The sequence below is a fragment of the Brachycentrus maculatus genome, unplaced genomic scaffold (assembly GCF_059751285.1).
Source record: "Brachycentrus maculatus isolate JH-2025_06_01 unplaced genomic scaffold, ASM5975128v1 h1tg000272l, whole genome shotgun sequence".
In the NCBI taxonomy this organism is placed as follows: Eukaryota; Metazoa; Arthropoda; class Insecta; order Trichoptera; family Brachycentridae; genus Brachycentrus; species Brachycentrus maculatus.
This window is the reverse complement of record NW_028281023.1, coordinates 958156-974721: the sequence shown is the minus strand read 5'-3', so window position 1 is coordinate 974721 and position 16566 is coordinate 958156. Positions and strand designations below refer to the sequence as shown.

The following is a 16566-nucleotide window of genomic DNA, read 5'->3' as shown; positions in this document are numbered from 1 at the left end:
TACCTACAATTTTCGATGAATATATTTGATTCTTAATATTTATTTTCACTATGGCGATCTTACCCTATCCACCTGCAGTAGTAAGTACCTACCTACACAACTTTTTTTATAAATATGTTCTGAATTCTAAATATTTACTTTTTTACTGTGGCAACTTACTAATCTGGTGGAAAATGTTAAAAGTTTTCAAATTTTAAAATGGCGGGCCTCCGACGGTTAACTTTAAATTCTCTTAATATAGATATAACTAATTCATTTATAATTGGCATAATAATAGCCAAGACAAGCCCTCGAATGTTTAAATCTAAGAAAAAGGAAAATGAAATAAGAGGTGTATGGTCGTTTACTATGAGAGATTCAGAAATTGATTTCATTAATGCTTCAGTTTGGGGTTCAGCCCAGTTTGTAATATCTTTCGATGAAATGTTTCATGTCGGAGATGTTGGTGAGCAGAAAAAACACTATTTGAATACAAGCTTTTTAAAAATAGCCACTTTCTGAAATAATATGATTAAACTTTTAAATAAAGTACCAGCTTAACCAAAATGTAGAAAAAACACTTTTTATGTGTTAATGTTCTATGATTTCCTCTAAAATGATTGGATGTTGTATATACAAAGTATCCTAATAAATATTTTCATAACTTGATTATAACTGACTTATATTAGTGCCATCTATTGGGACCTTTGTGAAGAAAATTGCTTTTTTCTTCCTTTCATAGATGAATATTATTTCGACTTTACATATTTTACCTACTAGTAAACTAGTAATGTTTAAATATGATTTTAATTAACATATTTAACTTGTTGATTATATATTTATTTTATTGATTGTACTCAAATTCTGGATTTATCATATCAAGCTTTATTAGATAATAAATAAAACAATACTTCGTTTCTGTTGACACATCTAATATATCTTTATATACAGTGCTCAGGGGTTACATCCAGTGTACAATCAACTAAATAAATAAATATTTCTAAGATGTTTAGTTTTATATGAAATTTTACTTGATTTTTTTTCTTCCTTTTTTAGTAGATGTATTGAGCCCTGCAATAAAAATTAGGCAAATAGGAGAGCGTAGCGAACAGTTTCAACCCCAAGTAAGTGAATTATTATTTTAATAAATAATTTTAAGAAATTGCGCTAAAATTTTAATGCCTTTTTTAATTTGTTACAGGTTACGTCACCATTTCAACTTACTTTGTATGAAGGACAGTCAGAAATCAATATCCACGAAGGAGATGATTTCTTCAAATATCTTCATCTTTTACATGTTCCGACAAAGTCTTCTTCAGGATATTTCACTCTCCAAGATATTGAAACAAATTGTAACATATTTTTTTATCTGCATGTTTGCCAATCTTAAAAAAATATATTCCGGTTTTGTAATTCAAAATGTTTTCTTCTTCAAAAGCTCAAGACACTAGAGAAGACGCAGTGGATCTTTTAGTTGTAGTAAGTTCTACACTACCTCCAAGAACAATCAAAACCAAAGTTGGTATGTGTATTTTTTTCTTCTTCTGACTTTATAGGCTAATCAATGGTGCATAGGGCACCGTACCTGACTGGCACAGTGTTAACTGGATCATTTATTAAAAGAAGTTTCATAGTGTGTGAAATAGTTCTGTGAAAATCTCATGCATTCATGAAGATTCTGCTTACTTACTAAAAAAGTACAAATTTCAGCCATCAATGTCGCTTTTGAAGTTAAGTCTGAGAATGACATTATGTTTTGATTTTTGCTCCATATATATCTTTTTTAAAATTAAAATAATGTGCTTATCAACCTAGGGTAAATGGTGAAAGTTGCATAATACACAAAATGATCACTTGAATTAATCGATAACAAATCGTAAACTATGTAAATACTCAGACTCCAATACTCCCCTTTAGCAATAAATTTATTTTCAAGGTGATGAAATCCAACACCGTGAGGTTACTGTTATGGACCATTCAACGACCAAACCACTGCGACTGATGATATGGGATATTGATACAATTAAAAGGTTACTTTCATCTTCATTCTTTTATAAGTTGAAAATATGAAAAGGTATAATAAATAAATTCAACAGTGTGTCCTCTGCACGAGTTGTGCATACAAGATTAGTATCGTTGATCCAATTCAGTGCCTTATGCACCATTTGAAAGTGGATAGGGTCAATGAAAAGAAGAGTATAGCATCTTATAGGACATCAAAAAGGATTGATAGCTAACTAACTAACTAACCATCACGCCGCTTCTCCGCAGGGGTAGGCAGAGAGAATAGAGCGCCCACACCACTCTGTCCTTGCAAACATTCTAAGCCTCTTCCACGTTCATGCATCTCCTCATACATAGCCGCCGATTGTTTCGACTCCTAACCTGACCACTTTCAAGTATTGATGGAAAAGAATATTTTAAATACGGCAATTATTTGATTATTCAACAATATTGGTGTAATGACTTGTTTCTCCAAATTTACATGTATGTAAAAAAAATACAATTTTTTGGGTTATATTTGGTTTATTCCTAGATGAACTAATATAATTATATTTTCAATATTTTTAATATTTAAAGCATTTACTTTGTGGTTGGTCATTTTTACTTATTTATTTTTTTTACAAAAATGTTAGTTATATTAGTATAGATTTTTATGTCTACCGGTTTCGAGACGTGCCCGTCTCTTCGTTAGGACAGTCACTACTACAGCATGCAAACAATTCTGCCCTTCACTACCATAGCGCTATTTACACACTTAAAACTACACAAAATGCTTAACACATGCGATTTTTGGTCGACCCGAAGACCAACATGCACTAAGGGTTGCAGCACAAACATGCGTTAAGAGCCGAGGTCAAACATGCACTGACGACTGACGAAGAGAAGGGAACGTCTCGAAACCGATGGACATAAAAATCTCGGTGAGTGGTTATATCACTCACTCCTTTCAAGAAAGTTATAAATCAAAAAACTTGATTTTTCAGGAGAACGTTTTTAAAGTTTAAAAATATAATACAATGTATCAAAAATAAATATCAAGCCACTTATTGAACTTTTTACTGTGCAACAGATCTTTTTAGGTAAAACTTGAAGGTTTTTTCTCCATTTGAAAAATACTTAGTATTTAAAAAAAAAAATTAAACAATGCCTTTTCTTCAAATTGCCGAAACAACACTTTCTGCCCTGTAGCGGGTAAATATTAAGTTAAAAATATGCCTCTTTTGCTGGGATATACTACATTTTCTGGGCATTCCGAAAATATGCACAACTGAAAATTGACAACTTTTGATTTATGACGTTCTCGAAAGGAGTGAGTGATATATTAACATGTATTACTAACATTTTTGTTAAAAAAAATAAGTAGTATAATTAGTTACTTTCAGGTCTGCAACTTGGCAACCCCGAGACACTATATTATTCATCTCTGATGTGAAGTTGGAATGGAGTGATTTTCACCGCTGTCAGGTGGGGAAGATTACCAGTCGAACAGTGATCACGGAAGACCCTCATACACCAGAGGCAGATACTCTGAGGGAATTTGCTCAAAATGCCCCCTTACCACCTCCCACAATGTGTGAACAATTTTCGTTTAGCATTCCAGATCGTAAGAATTTTAAAATCATACTTATTTAATGGTTAAAAACGTTAACGTTAAAAATTACTTAATTTTTTCTCATACTTTGTTTTAATCATTCTCTGTAATGATTTTTATTGAATTTTTAACGAGGTACATTTTAAATATTGATTTATTTCTCCAAAACTGGTATATGGTAGAAAATCACTTCCTTATACAGTAAAAAACCAACTTCATTTGATTGGTAGATAATCTTCCACTGTGCACCAAGAAAAAACCAGTTTATTATTTATATGCATAAAATATTTTTTTCTTAGAAGTGATTTATTTTTATTCATTATGCAAATATCTAGCAATAAACTAAATATCCGAATAATGAATTTGAATGTTACTTATTTATCATTTTATCAGCTGCCCCTATCCAGACACAAGTTATGTGTAGGGAACCGTATAGGATCAATGCAGTGTAAAATCAATTTTTGATTACATGATGACAGAGTGATCAGTCCTGTATTCCAGACTTTTGGATATACTCGTACAAGTAGAATATGTTTTATTGGCATTAAAAAGAGATTATTGCTACATAGGGAAGGAAATTGAAGAGAAATATAATGTAATATGGGAGAGGAAAAAGAGAATGGCAGCAATGGCTAAAGAGCTCAAGATTGCATAACCGTAATCATACCAGCTTGTGTAAATTATACATTGTTATGTATGACACCCTTAAACGTAAAATAAAATTTTACATCAAAATAATAATTTTAAAAAAAAAACTACACACACTTTGCTTACATTATTTCAAGTTAATTGTTGTTTTTGTATATGGTTTAAGACAGAGACAGACTATTCATTTTGCGAATACATATTGGGAAATTCCACATGAGCCAACAATTTAAAATTATAAGTTCGCTGTTTGTTTTCCAGTGAAAAGTATTCGAACAGTAATGACCGTGCAACAAGTATTGGATAGATCAACTGGTGAAGACCATCAACAATTTACTGCTGTACTTTATGCAATGGTAACACAACTAGACTTGGATGGAAGCTGCAAAACCGTTATGTACCAATGGTAATAATGTTTATTAAATATTAGACGTTTGATATATCGCTCACTCCTTTCAAGAATGTCATAAATAAAAAAACTTGTATTTTCAGGAGAACGTTTTTAAAGTTTAAAAATATAACACAATGTATTAAAAATAAATATCAAGCCACTTTTTATTGTGCAACAGATCTTTTAAGGTAAAACCTGAAGGTTTTTTCTCCATTTGAAAAATATTTAGTATATTTAAAAAAATAATTAAACAATACCTTTTCTTCAAAATGCTAATCAATATTTTCTGCCCTGTAGCGAGTAAATATTAAGTTAAAAATATACCTCTTTTGGTGGGATATAGTATATTTTCTGGGCATTCCGAAAACATGCACAACTGAAAATTGTCGATTTTTTATTTATGACGTTCTTCAAAGGAGTGAGCGATATATAGGTATACAAAAATCACATACAACCAATACTGTGTGTTTATTGGGAATATTTTTCCTGTTTTTAGTTTCAAGGTAGGTATCATTTAAAAATAACGTTTTTGATTAAAACACAATATGAATACCAAAAATATGATTTCAAGAAGTTGTTAATGTATTATTAGAAATCCTGTGACTCTAAAGCTGTCTAAAAAAGCTGATACATAATAAATTGAGATACGCTGAATATAATTTTACATGTTGTTCTTACAAAAAAGAATTTGTAATAATAATATTTATTTCTCTTATTGGATTATGCAATATTAGAGACAAAAAAATACATATAAAGAAAAAAAATAAACCATCCATTTGACTTATTTTTAGTGAAAAATGCTCTTCAGTTATTAAAGGAATGAATAAGATTTGTGGAAATATTAATTGCCCAATGGCTGTTGGTACCCAATTTCCTAAAGTAGTAGCGAGTTATGATATAAGAGTAAACTTGACTGATCACACCGGTACCCTTACAAATTGCCGATTGAACGGAAAACATGCTGAAAGTATTCTGGAATGTGATGTAAGTACCATTACCTAATTTGATCTCTAGCTGCTTTTAATAAATAGTGCTGCAAATTTGAATATGTCAACGCGAAATAAAATGGTTGTACACTATCTTGTTTATTGTTCTAGGTAAATAAATTTATAAACATGGACATCAACGAAAAAGGTCAACTAAAATGGAAACTACTTTTGGAACGATGCGCTGTTAAAATTGTTGTCGTGAAGGGAGCCATGATTTCTATACTTTCCTGTTCCCGAGGCGACCCTAATGAAATTGTTAGCAAACTGCCTATTTATTGATAAAACAACTTTTCATTATTAATTTTTTAAAAATCCATTGCTTATTTTAATTTATGTTTCTTAATAACTTAACAATAATTATAATTCACCTAAAATATTTTTTAATAATCTCAGGAATAATAAAATATTATTGATTTCTTTTAAATAAATAAAAGTAAAACCCCTTTTTGTTTCATCAATCCATTTTTGGTGGTGCCTGTTTTATTTTTTCGTAACTAATGTGTGGAAATAAAAAAATTGATAAAGGACTGGGTAGATGAGGAGATAAAACAGACAAACATTTAGGAAAATAGCAATTTAAGACGAAATTTAGGTGTTTGGTAGTTTGACTTTGTGAGGAGCATGGAAATAAACCAACGAATGTTGCTATGAAAAGGCCATTCTGTTGGCTAGGGCTGGGCCATGTACTCCTCTGCTCCCCAAGAGCCTTAATCAAGCTTGTCTCTTTTACAAGCTATCATCAGGCTCCTCGTGCCCAGGAGGCCTATTGCTGATAATTCTTCGGTAGTCCTCGTCTGAACTATGGGACAGACATGACAATTAGTAAATTGCGTATGGTCCACATAAGGAGCGGAAAATTACCAATTGTCACAGACATGACAATTGGTAAATATCACAGACTGTAAATATCATATGGTCCACAAAAGCTATTTGCACCCAAGTACCATTCCGAATCACATTACTAAATAACTTTACAAAATGGCAATACTAATTTTTATTTTGGCGCCACCATTTGTCCGTTTGACGTTTGACGTTTGTGATTTGCGAGCAGTATTTCAGTTTGTGACTTTTGCCTGTTGATTTTTTCAATTTCATGTTCAATGTACACTCATTTATATGTTTATCAGTTGTAATTCTCTTCAGGGTTTGAATAAATTTGTATTGGTTTAAATTTGTCTAAAATTTGAATACGAAAATGATACTATCGGGCGAAAATAATATGGAATCTTTCGATGAATTTTCTACGGAAAACGACCCCGAAAGGGAGGTATGCGACTATAAAAATCTTGCTATCCGTTTCTCAAATGTATCTAAAGATTTCTCCAAACAGTATGCCCACATATACGCGGCAAGGTTAGGCACAATGCGCCAAAGTTTGCTGAGAAAAGCGAAGTTAAAATGGGGTGATAAATATCCTATCAAGAAAATTTTCGAACTCAAAGAGGAAAAAGAAGATACGTGTATTATTATAGGTACTCTTTTCAAACACCAGGATTTGAAGCCCAGCATATTGAGAGAGCTTTCGGAAGAGTTACAGATCGTTCCAGAGCCTCAAAGGTAAATGATTATTTACTTACCATAGTTTTTATGGAATACTATTATGTAAAGTCAACAACATTTGCCCAATTAAAAAAGTATTCTGTGCTATTCGGAAAAACTGACTTCTTTCAGTTTTAATACATTCTCTTGTCTCTTGCTGCATATGTTGAGACAAGACAAGAGCATTAATACAATATTTCTAATATTTTTTTTTAGGAAAAACTTTGTAGACGATACAGATAAACTTATTCTTGAAGATGAATTACAAAGAATTAGATTGGAGGGGGATATTATTGATGTACATAAAATGGTTACTGGTATTGTTTGTGGTGTCTTAGGTAAGAACTTTTAGTCTATTTTTGAAAACTAAAACATGTGACAACATTTTGAATGTGTCCAAATACTTATTCAAATATCTGGATTTTCTCCGCTTGGAAATTATTTTTTACATTTTTGACAATCGAGTTCAGTTATTTTACCTCTAGTTTTTTTATTATTTTTTAATTATTTATTTGGCAGTATAAAAAATTAAAAAAAAAAACAGGTAAAATAACTGTGAACAGACTAGTGGGGTTGTCAATCATGAGTAAAATTGGTGAATGTTACACGTGTGTAAAGTGATCACTTAACGGAGCCTATGATGGTCATAAGCCCTGTAAATGCCCAGACTTCCATATTCTTCTTCACCTATGTTGAGATGTCAAAAATGTAAGATTTATGAATTAAACATTGAGTTGGAGTTTCTATTTCTTAGATCACGCATTTTGAACATGCAGTTTCTCCCCATTTCTATTCCGCCTTTCATCCCTTGGGAAAAGTCCCACTGGTTATTAAACCAACAGCCTAGATATGTATATTGGTATACCTTTCCGTTTACATCTAATCCTGTACTGATGGGTACAACTGGGAATTTATAATAGTTTTACTGGCAATCATATATTTGATACAATCAAAGGTTTTAATTAGTACATCAATATTACCCTGGACTGGTATCTGAAGTGGAAGGCTGATCACCTTTCCTTCATGTGTAAACGATCAAGATAAAACTGTGTTTATATGATGCAGTGCCCTATGCATCATCGGGTGCGGATGAGGGTTGGAAGAAGAATATCAAATAAATTTATTTACCATCTACCAATATATGTAATTTATAATAAAATTTATATATTATAAATTACAATATAACTTTTTAAATGTTTCATGCCAACGCTTGAATCAATAATTTTCTACTACTCCCAGGAACTACTAGTAAGTTTTAACATTTGTATAACATAATGTACACTTTGTGGTTTTTAATACGGTTTTGATGCAATATATATTTGAATTTTTTTTGCCTGATGTTATCCTGGAACATGGAATTTATTTGTTCTGCATGGTTGCTGTGTCCATGCATACATGTATATGTACCTTATTCTATTGTAAAGAAATACAAAATTGTATAAAAGCTTAACTCGCAGTACACTATGGAATCCTACTACCAACCCTAATGCATGGAAGTGAAGCATGGAGTTGGCAAAAGAAAGATTAGAGTAGACTAAAAGTATTGGTGAGGAAAGAATGCAAAGCAAAATGCAAAATGCAGTGCGCGCTATCATAGACTGTGCGCGCAATGTGTATTTAATTTTCAGACAAGATTTTTAATACTACTTTGAATCATGAGTATATTTAATATATTAATTTTTTTTTTTTAAATAAAATAAAACATCCAATTTCATTTGTTAAACGTCCATTATTTTTCTTTTTTTTTTTAAAAAGGGAAATATTTGTGTTTTTATTATTTACAAAAACACTTCAATTTCATACTATCTCTGTGAGCCGAAGCGGCTCATTTTTAGAAATAGGTATCAAATTGCGGTAGAGTGGGTTCGAACCGAAAAAACTCAAGAGTCCGCGATACTAACCACGGGACCACAACCCGACATTTGATTTGTAAGGTGTCATATTTGTTTTTTTTGAAGATGCAATTTATTTTGTAAAACATTCAATTTGTTTTGTTAAACATCCAATTTATTTTGTAAAACATACCATTTGTCAAACTTCCTATTTGATTGTTAATTGTTCAATTTGATTTGTTAAATGTCCAATTTGACTTGTAAACGTCCAATTCAAAGTGAAAAACCTGTATTATGTATATGCCTCTTGATTATCATTGATTTTATTGATATTTGATTATCTGTGTAGGTTACGAGGAAGGGGATGGTATTTTTAAAATTAAAGACGTCTGTTGGGCGAGCTGCGCTCCACAAAAAACTATAACTCCATTTTCAGATGACCGGTAAGAGTTCATAATAAGCTGCAGTAGATATGGTTGATTATTTACACATTAAGAACGGGTGTTTTATACGCCTGTGGGACGCTGGCGATGGGATTCGATTATTGTTTATATGTAAAGTTAAGACATTAACAAAGATATTGGTACATAATATTCATAAAAACATTAAATAATCCGTTCTTTTCTGATATTGAAATGAAGCCGGTGCAGAGGGAAAAATACCTTTCCTGTTCTTAAGCAACAACCGACCGAATGGGTAAAATTACCTTTCCCGTCCTAAGGGCGTTTGTGCACTACACGGAATTTTACTGTCTGGCACTTCAGTTAGCATATAAAACGGATGATTGGCTTGTGCTTTTGTTCATCTTTCTTCGGATCGGTGTGCTTGATCGGTGCGTGATCACAGTGCGCGTAAATTCGATCACGCTAAACTGTCATAGTCGCTTTTATTTTTCAAAACCGGAGTGCCGGATGGTAAAAGTATAGTGCACAAGCTGCCTAAGTGTGTTAATAAAAAGATGCAGTAATCAAATTTAAGTTTTATTAGTAAATAACTAATCATTGAGATTTTAGGCTACCACTTTCGAGACATATCTGTGTCTTATATATGTGTCCTTCCATCGTTTTTATTGTTATTTAAACTTTAAAAAATATCAATTCAATTGTTTATCCCCTGAAAAATCACCAGACTTAATAGGGATTTATATTCTTTATATTAAGCCGTCTAATGAAAATAAAGACTGTTTTGTTGAATTGAACTGACATATAGCTCACTCCTTTCAAGAACGTCATAAATCAAAAATTGTCAATTTTCAGTTTTGCATGTTGGAATGCGCAGAAAATGTACTTTATCCCAGCAAAAGTGGCATATTTTTAACTTAATATTTAATGTATCCTAAATATTTTTCAAATGGAGAAGAAACATTCAAGTTACATCTAAAAAGATCTGTTGCATAGTAAAAAGTTCAATAAGTGGCTTGATATTTATTTTTAATACATTGTATTATATTTTTAAACTTTAAAAACGTTCTCCCGAAAAATCAAGCTTTTTTTATTTATGACGTTCTTGAAAGGAGTGAGCGATATGTATTACGAATAAGGCAAAAGATAGAATGGTAATGGCTGATAGAAAGAAAATTACCGAATGATGTAAAATATACTTTGCAGGTTTATAGTGATTGCTTCGGGGTTAAACCTCTCCTCCATAAAAGACAATTGTCTCCCTATACAGCTGTTTGTGGACTGGATCACCGGGATGGTTGGAGGCTGTCAGCAGCGTCAGGGAGTGTCCAAGGTTGTTAGACTCATCATTGCTGGTAAGTTCGTTTACGGATGAGAATAATTAAGATTTCTAGCCACTTAAACTATCATCAAATCAGTTTCTGTGTTTTCTTGATTGTTAACATATGAAGGAAGGGTGACCAGCCCTCTGCTTCAGGTACCAGTCCAGGGTAGTATGTATTAAATAAATATTAGTGTGAAAAATCACTTCTATTTATTTGACCCCCTCCTGGAAATCAAACCCGGGCCCTCCAGTACAGTAGCCGAGCTTGCTGACCACTACACTACGGAGGCGGATTTATAGCGAACTCCAAATATATTTGTCTCTTTTTATCTTATGTTTTGACAACTCTTTATTTTTGTCTGATTAAAATATCTGAGACTCTAAAATTAATACTAAATCAATAAATAATCCTATTTGCCATATTTGGTTTGTGAGTTTCAAAACTGTTATGTAGATTCCTTTATGACGCCATACCTCAGAATTTCTGTCTGCTATTAATAAATTTATTTATTTTTCTACAGGGAACTCGATAAGTGGGCAGCCATCCGACTCCACCAATCAGAACACATTGATAAATACCGTGAGCACCGGGATAAGCGGTCCAGGGTTTGATTCCTTGCAGTCCCTACAGAAATTGGACACCATACTAAGTGAACTTTGCAACAGTATTGACGTGGATTTGATGCCGGGAGAGTTTGACCCCACAAACATAATGCTGCCTCAGAATCCAATGCATTACTGTGAGCTTTCAAATACTATTATTCTCTTACTAACCCATCGGCATACCAGCCATCATTTCTTGGCGGCTAAGAAAATAGTACAATCACATATCAGCCGCGGTTTAAAGCCACACTTCCGTCTGTGGGTAGTTCATATTATAAAGATTCTTTCGTGTGATATCCACAAATCAGTATAGAAAACTTGTAGTAATGCATTATTTCTTTTTATTTTTAACCAAATTTATTAACGGCTATTAGTATACGTATTTATAAAAAAAAAATCTTATGTGGATGGGTTAATACATTGTTTGCAGGAAAGGTTCAAAGCGTCTTTAATATGTAATATACTGTTGGTAGAGAGCGGGAGATGCTTATAAGCGTTCTATTTGTTTACTTTAGGTACTGCGCAAGATGCTAAAAAATATCATACAGATTGAAGTTGAGTTTTTGGTTACTTGTGATTAGTATACGACCCTAATTAGTATACTAATTATGGTCAGGTTTGATGAAAAAACCGTCCGCCAACAATGCGTTAAGACACACGGATACTAAAAATCATTGCATATTTTTTAAAAAATCCAGGCCATATCCAGATCAACCCTATCATTAACAAAAAAATGTTCAAGTAGCACTTTTATGAATTGACTAATTTGTAGGCTCTTGTGTTCTTCATATTTTGTATATAGCGAAAAAGCAGTTAAGAAAACAAAAACTTCTCTAAATGAATATCTGGTGCCGTTAATGAATTACAGTTTTGATAACATATTGATGATTTTTATTAATGGTACTGGGACCCCTTTATCATTAATTCCATTGATCTTTTGTATTTTTTTTAGGTATGTTTCCTAAGGCTGTAGAATTTAAATCTTTTAATGGAGTTCCCAACCCATATGAGTGTGATATTGGAGGTGAGTATTTTTACAATTACTGAAAGTTTAGTATTCTTTTTTTCCTGATGCCTACAGGCACATTTTAATAAGTTAATAAAATGAATAAAACACAAACTTTGTTTTTGACCGCTTTTATTTTTGGTACTACATATTGTATTATTCCAACTGGTTTCGACAAGCACCTTATCTTCTTTAAGGATGGATATGTTACATATTATTTGTTCATTTTGACATGAAGAAAAATGGCTCCCATATTGCAACTACATATTGTGAGGTTGTGCAAAATTTTTAATATTTTCTGGCAATAATCTATTTATTTTTATTTTTTTATAAAATTAAATACTGTACACTGTTCACGGTTTGTTTCACATTTTCTATAAATAACTTAGTCCATGAAACAAAAAAATTGCTTTGCAAGAGAAGGTCTCTCAGGAAGCCTAGATGCTTCTGTATCAGATCTGGGAATGCTGTGTGTCCCACAATGTAAACTGGTGTTTCTATGTTTTTAATGTAAACTGTTCATGATAAATGTTTGCCTAAACTGCTTTCAATATAAACTTTTACAAAAAAATTGCTTCGCAAGATAAGGTCTCCCTGGAAGCCTAGCTGCTTCTGTATCAGATCTGGGAATGCAGTGGGACAGCTTTCGATGTAAACTGTTCACGATAAATGTATTTTTTCGATGTAGGTCGCATAGTCTGTGGCAGTTCGGGCCAGCCAACAGCCGACATTCTCCGCTACAGCGCTCTGAGCGCCCCCATGGAGGCGTTGGAGTCCTGTCTGACGTGGGGCCACCTCGCCCCCACGGCGCCTGACACCCTGCCCTGCACCCCCTCCGACGGGGCCGACCCCTTCATCATGGAGAACTGCCCCCATGTGTTCTTCTCCGCCAATACAGACAGCTTTTCTACGCAACTATTCAAAGGTATCTTCTTCTTTCAAACCTTATCAACACCCAATGGTGCATAGGGCACTACATTGTATTAACCCAGTGTTATCTTGATCGTTACTTACATGAAGGCAAGGTGAGAAAAAGAAGGCGCTCTTGCGCTTCAAGGCCAGTCCAGGGCAGTATTAAATAAATATTAGGGTGTAAAATCACTAATATTTATTTTCACCCCCCTTGGGATCGAACCCGGGACCTCCAGTATGGTAGCCGAACATGTTGACCATTACACACTACTGAGGCGGACAAACTTTACTATTTATTATGTTCTTCACTGTTTATTATGTACTATTATTCTTTACTTTTATTCAACTTTGCTGTACTGGCACATAAAAGAGTGCGTTTCTGGACTTATTGATGAAAAACTCACTGATGTCGTGAGTTTTTGGCCAAACACTCGATCACTGTTCTTCTCCACCCACTCTACTCACCTGACTCCTTCTGACTTCTTGTTCCCCAAACTCAAAATGCCTTTGAAAGAAAGAAGATTTGAGACAATTGGAGACAAGGCGAATGCGACGAAAGATCTGGATAGAGGATAAAGGATATCACTAAAGAAGAGCATTCTAGGACTGTTTCCAAAAGTGGCAACACCGTTGGGATAAGTGTGTGTGTTGGGTAGGTGAATACTTTGAAGGGGATACAGACATGTAACTTAACATTAATTGAACAGCTCACGTATAATAATATCTAAACATATCGCTCACTCCTTTCAAGAACGTCATAAATCAAAAAACTTGATTTTTCAGGAGATCGTTTTTAAAGTTTAAAAATATAATACAATGTATTAAAAATAAATATCAAGCCACTGATTGAACTTTTTACAATGCAACAGATCTCTTTAGGTAAAACCTGAAGGTTTTTTCTCCATTTGAAAAATACTTAGTATATTGAAAAAAATAATTAAACAGTACCTTTTCTTCAAAATGCAAAACAACACTTTCAGCCCTGTAGCGGGTAAATATTAAGTTAAAAATATGCCACTTTTTCTGGGATATAGTACATTTTTTGGGCATTCCGAAAATATGCACTACTGAAAATTGACGATTTTTGATTTATGACGTTCTTGAAAGGAGTGAGCGATATATGATGATCCATTATTCAAAATATTTCTTTATTGTATTTGAGCACTTCCTACAATATATTTAAAAAAATAACGATAAAAAACATTTTTTTTTGTTTGTTAAAGGTTCTGAAGAACAAACTGTCCGCTTGGTCTGCGTACCATCCTTTGCAGCTACCAATACTGTTGCGGTTGTGAACCTGAAGAACTTAGACTGCTATCCTTTGTCATTCCTTGCAAATGATCAATAATTAATTTAATATTTATTATTACAATTCGATTTCAAGTAGTATCACATGTACAAATCTGTTATTATCTTTTTTTAAACTATTAAAGATACACGTTTATAACCAATTATTGTGCTTTAATTTTTGAGTGAGATCGGGGAGATGAAGAAATAAGTGATGATTCTCTGATCGCTATCAATAATCTGATAGTTCTGTCACTGTGCAAAGAGAGAAGCAGATTATCTGGAGAAGTTTGTTGTTGTCAGCAGCTGGGATAGAAAAAACGGATGTGGGAGATTTTTTACGTACCAGTAGCTCCCGATAAAATTTGCAAAAAAAGCTCCGCTATCGGACAGCACTGAGAGATACGGGTGATGAAACAAATGGAAGAGTGCCCTCTTAAAAATGCCCTCATGGTATTCATATTCAGTCATAAAGGACTAAGAAAATAATTAGGAATCATAGTCAGGACCAGGGAATTATTATGCATATAAAAAATTTAACAATTTATTCTTAACATGCTTTATTTTTTATCAACTTAATTACATAATACATTTTTTAAAATCAAAAGCACACATTACATTACATAAATATATATTTCATAGCTTAAATAGAGTATATCATAGTTATTATATTTCCTTAATCTTATTTACTTTCTACATTATATTTTTTTTTCCGAAACTTATTCGTCAATGGCAAAAGTTTGTAAAATTGTTACATAAAATATGTGTTGGCTTGTAGTATTTACACATTTTTAAATAATAAAAAAAACTGAAAAGCAAGTACGGATTCTCCTATTTGAAATATAATGTTTAATAATACATACAAAGTAATAATTGGCTAATTTTCTTTTTAATTGGAAATATCTCGAGCACGCTGCACATTTCTGTATTCCTGATAAAAGTTTGTATTTTCATTTATACAAAATATCACCAGTCAATTGAAATCCAAGTAAAGTAAATTAGATAAAAGTTTAACAAAATTCTTGTACCATGTTCTGATTAAGAATATAGATTTTTTATTTATTTAAATGACATTTACACTATACAATTCTATATTATGCAATGAATAATTAATATAAAAACAAAATATACTATTTAGCTAGTGATTTGTACTTCAGTGGTAGCTGTTTTACCTTGTGAGAATATTTTCAATGATGAAACAGTAGTGGAATTAATTATACAGGTGCAGCATAAAGATCTACAGCTGGTCTTTCTATGGACTGTAGGGGCGGGAGGTGGTCTCTAATGACCTTATCTCATGCAATTTTCATTTTTTAAAATCTCTCGGTCAATAAGGTTTGTGCAGCAAAAATGAAGATTCTATGATTGCCATACAAAAGGGATTCATACTGCCAATGTCATTATTGTGGTCTTTACTCGGAAGGTAGCAGTAGGGGCCAAAGCTTGAATGAAACTATTTGCATTGATAGATGGTTGCAAAAGATCGGAACTACGGCTCACATAGCTCGCAAATCGCTACAGATTTTAAGAAAAACTATCTCGGAGTGGCTGATGTCTAGTATACATCAGATTTAGGTACTTATTCTCACATTCTGGAATGTTTTCTCATGAATACAATTTTGAAATTCCAAGTGTATCACAACGGACCAAGATCTCTTGACGCCTTAAGAATCTTAGTTGCTTGTACATTGGTGCTACACTACCAGAAATAACATGTGTGTTATGATGAAGTTTAATACATAATTAGGATCTGATATCAATTAGTGATGATATTTTATTTTTAAATATTAGTCATTGAAATATGGTAGATCTTTATGCCACACCCTGTATATTGTATTTTTGTTTACACTATTAATATGAATAGTTCAATATTTTCATTTACGAATTTTAATAATCGACTACACTAAGGTTTCAGTTCCCTCAAAAATATGTTTTTCCTTGGACCGTTGATTTGTATATATCTTATCAGTTAAATATATTATTTTCTTTTACTATTTCTTGATTTGTGTATTTTTAAATACATGCTTTCAAAAATATTTGCCATAAAAATTGTTTGGTATTTT

General features: G+C 32.5%; 2 protein-coding genes across 2 annotated transcripts; both read left to right on the top strand.

The window, feature by feature from the left end:
* Positions 1-183: 183 nt before the first annotated feature.
* Positions 184-6036, top strand: hdm (meiosis specific with OB domains hold'em). Its single transcript, XM_088266631.1, has 9 exons — positions 184-445; positions 1036-1103; positions 1181-1331; positions 1418-1501; positions 1916-2009; positions 3366-3586; positions 4481-4625; positions 5402-5594; positions 5708-6036. The coding sequence occupies exons 1-9, from the start codon at positions 199-201 to the stop codon at positions 5876-5878; spliced, it is 1374 nt and encodes a 457-aa protein (XP_088122757.1). The 5' UTR covers positions 184-198; the 3' UTR covers positions 5879-6036.
* Positions 6037-6624: 588 nt separating this feature from the next.
* PolD2 (DNA polymerase delta subunit 2) lies at positions 6625-14667 on the top strand. Its single transcript, XM_088266609.1, has 8 exons — positions 6625-7156; positions 7355-7476; positions 9320-9413; positions 10578-10726; positions 11217-11435; positions 12251-12322; positions 12993-13229; positions 14440-14667. The coding sequence occupies exons 1-8, from the start codon at positions 6795-6797 to the stop codon at positions 14562-14564; spliced, it is 1380 nt and encodes a 459-aa protein (XP_088122735.1). The 5' UTR covers positions 6625-6794; the 3' UTR covers positions 14565-14667.
* The last annotated feature ends 1899 nt before the right edge of the window (positions 14668-16566 follow it).

Coding starts and splice junctions, on each gene's coding strand:
- hdm (XM_088266631.1), top strand. CDS start 199: ATGGCGGGCCTCCGACGGTTAACTTTAAATTCTCTTAATATAGATATA. Junction 1,502..1,915: donor AACAATCAAAACCAAAGTTG/GTATGTGTATTT, acceptor TTTATTTTCAAG/GTGATGAAATCCAACACCGT. Junction 2,010..3,365: donor GATATTGATACAATTAAAAG/GTTACTTTCATC, acceptor AGTTACTTTCAG/GTCTGCAACTTGGCAACCCC.
- PolD2 (XM_088266609.1), top strand. CDS start 6,795: ATGATACTATCGGGCGAAAATAATATGGAATCTTTCGATGAATTTTCT. Junction 7,477..9,319: donor TATTGTTTGTGGTGTCTTAG/GTAAGAACTTTT, acceptor TTATCTGTGTAG/GTTACGAGGAAGGGGATGGT. Junction 11,436..12,250: donor TCAGAATCCAATGCATTACT/GTGAGCTTTCAA, acceptor TATTTTTTTTAG/GTATGTTTCCTAAGGCTGTA.